This window comes from Fonticula alba, assembly GCF_000388065.1.
Source record: "Fonticula alba strain ATCC 38817 unplaced genomic scaffold supercont2.4, whole genome shotgun sequence".
Lineage (NCBI taxonomy): Eukaryota > Rotosphaerida > Fonticulaceae > Fonticula > Fonticula alba.
This window is the reverse complement of record NW_009242974.1, coordinates 1535971-1537216: the sequence shown is the minus strand read 5'-3', so window position 1 is coordinate 1537216 and position 1246 is coordinate 1535971. Positions and strand designations below refer to the sequence as shown.

Below are 1246 nucleotides of genomic sequence, written 5' to 3'. Positions count from 1 at the left end.
TCAGGGGGGCACAACGGGGTCCAGGGGGGAGGGGGGGGGCCGGGAGCGGCAGCAAGAGGCGGCAGCGACGGTGGTGGTGTCGGCACACCTTGGCCCGGTGGCAGTGACTGGGGAGGAGCGGTTGGCGGCATGGCCCTCGCCAGACCCCTCGCCGAACCTCTCCCCGGGGCTGGCGGGGGGGGGGGGGGGGGGGGGGAGGGGCATCCGGCCGGGCCCCGCGCACGCGCGGGCGCGCGCCATGGGAGCCCACAGAAGGGCAGACCGAAACACCCAGGGTCTCCGGGTGCGGGGTGACCCGACGCTGTGGGGGGGGGGAACGCAAGTGAAATGCAGGGTCAGAAGCCGGGCGAAGGTGATTCCAGGAAGGCGGGAGGGGCCATGGCGGCGGGAGGGGCAACGTCCGAACGCACTCGGCCTCCTCATCCGACCAGGGGATACGCGCGCGACGCTCGCGGGTTACCCCGAACCGAGGGTCGGTGCGCTCCATCAATGCACGGCTATTGGCACCGCTGGCCCCGGTCCCGGTGCTGCTGGACGAAGAAGAAGAGGAGGAGGGGGAATTGCTGGCCGGCGGGGAGGAACTCGGCGCCGTGGAAGGCGAGTGATCGGCATCGCCGCTGGTTGGACTGCCACTGGTCGAGTCGGCCCCCTCCACCGGCGACGTGGGGACCATCATGGCCGTGGAGAGGGTGGTGACCAGGTTGCCGCCGCCGCCGCCGCTGCCGTTGCCGCCGCCGCCGCCACCGCCGCCACCGCCACCGCCATCCCCGGACGAGGCGCGCCCCTCGGGGCTAATGGCGGGGGTCAGCAGGGTGCTGGGCGCCGCCGGGGTGGAGACGGGCATGGCGCACGCAGAGGAGGAGGGGCAGGGGGGACCGACGGGCGGGGAATCGGCGGACTACACCGAAGACTCGTATGTGGCGGCTGCGAGCAACCGAGCGGCGGAAGGCGCGAGCACAGGGAGGGGAGAGGGGGGGAAGGGGGAAGGGAGAAGGGGGGGGGCGACCGCACAACAATGGAGCCGGCGCGTCGATCTGGCGATGCCGGCAGACAGGGCAGCAGGGGGATCGGTGGAAGATGTCAGCAGCAGCAGCGGCAAGCATGCCGGCTTCGACCGGCCGCGCGTGGCCAGGGTGGCGAGGCTCATGGCAGAGGCGCCACATGACAGGGCGAACGAATGGGCGACCGCGGAGAGGGATGGGACGTACGTGGCTGGGAGATGTGGGGGAGGGGGGACCGGCGGGGG

General features: G+C 73.0%; 1 protein-coding gene across 1 annotated transcript in view; it reads right to left on the bottom strand.

The window, feature by feature from the left end:
- The window catches only part of H696_02874, a gene marked incomplete at both ends in the record, with an annotated part of 4554 nt that extends 3710 nt beyond the window's left edge, over positions 1-844 (bottom strand). The window contains one exon of the mRNA XM_009496768.1: positions 411-844. Coding sequence (XP_009495043.1) covers positions 411-844 — 434 coding nt within the window. The remainder of the gene's footprint in view (positions 1-410) is intronic.
- Between the last annotated feature and the right edge of the window lie 402 nt (positions 845-1246).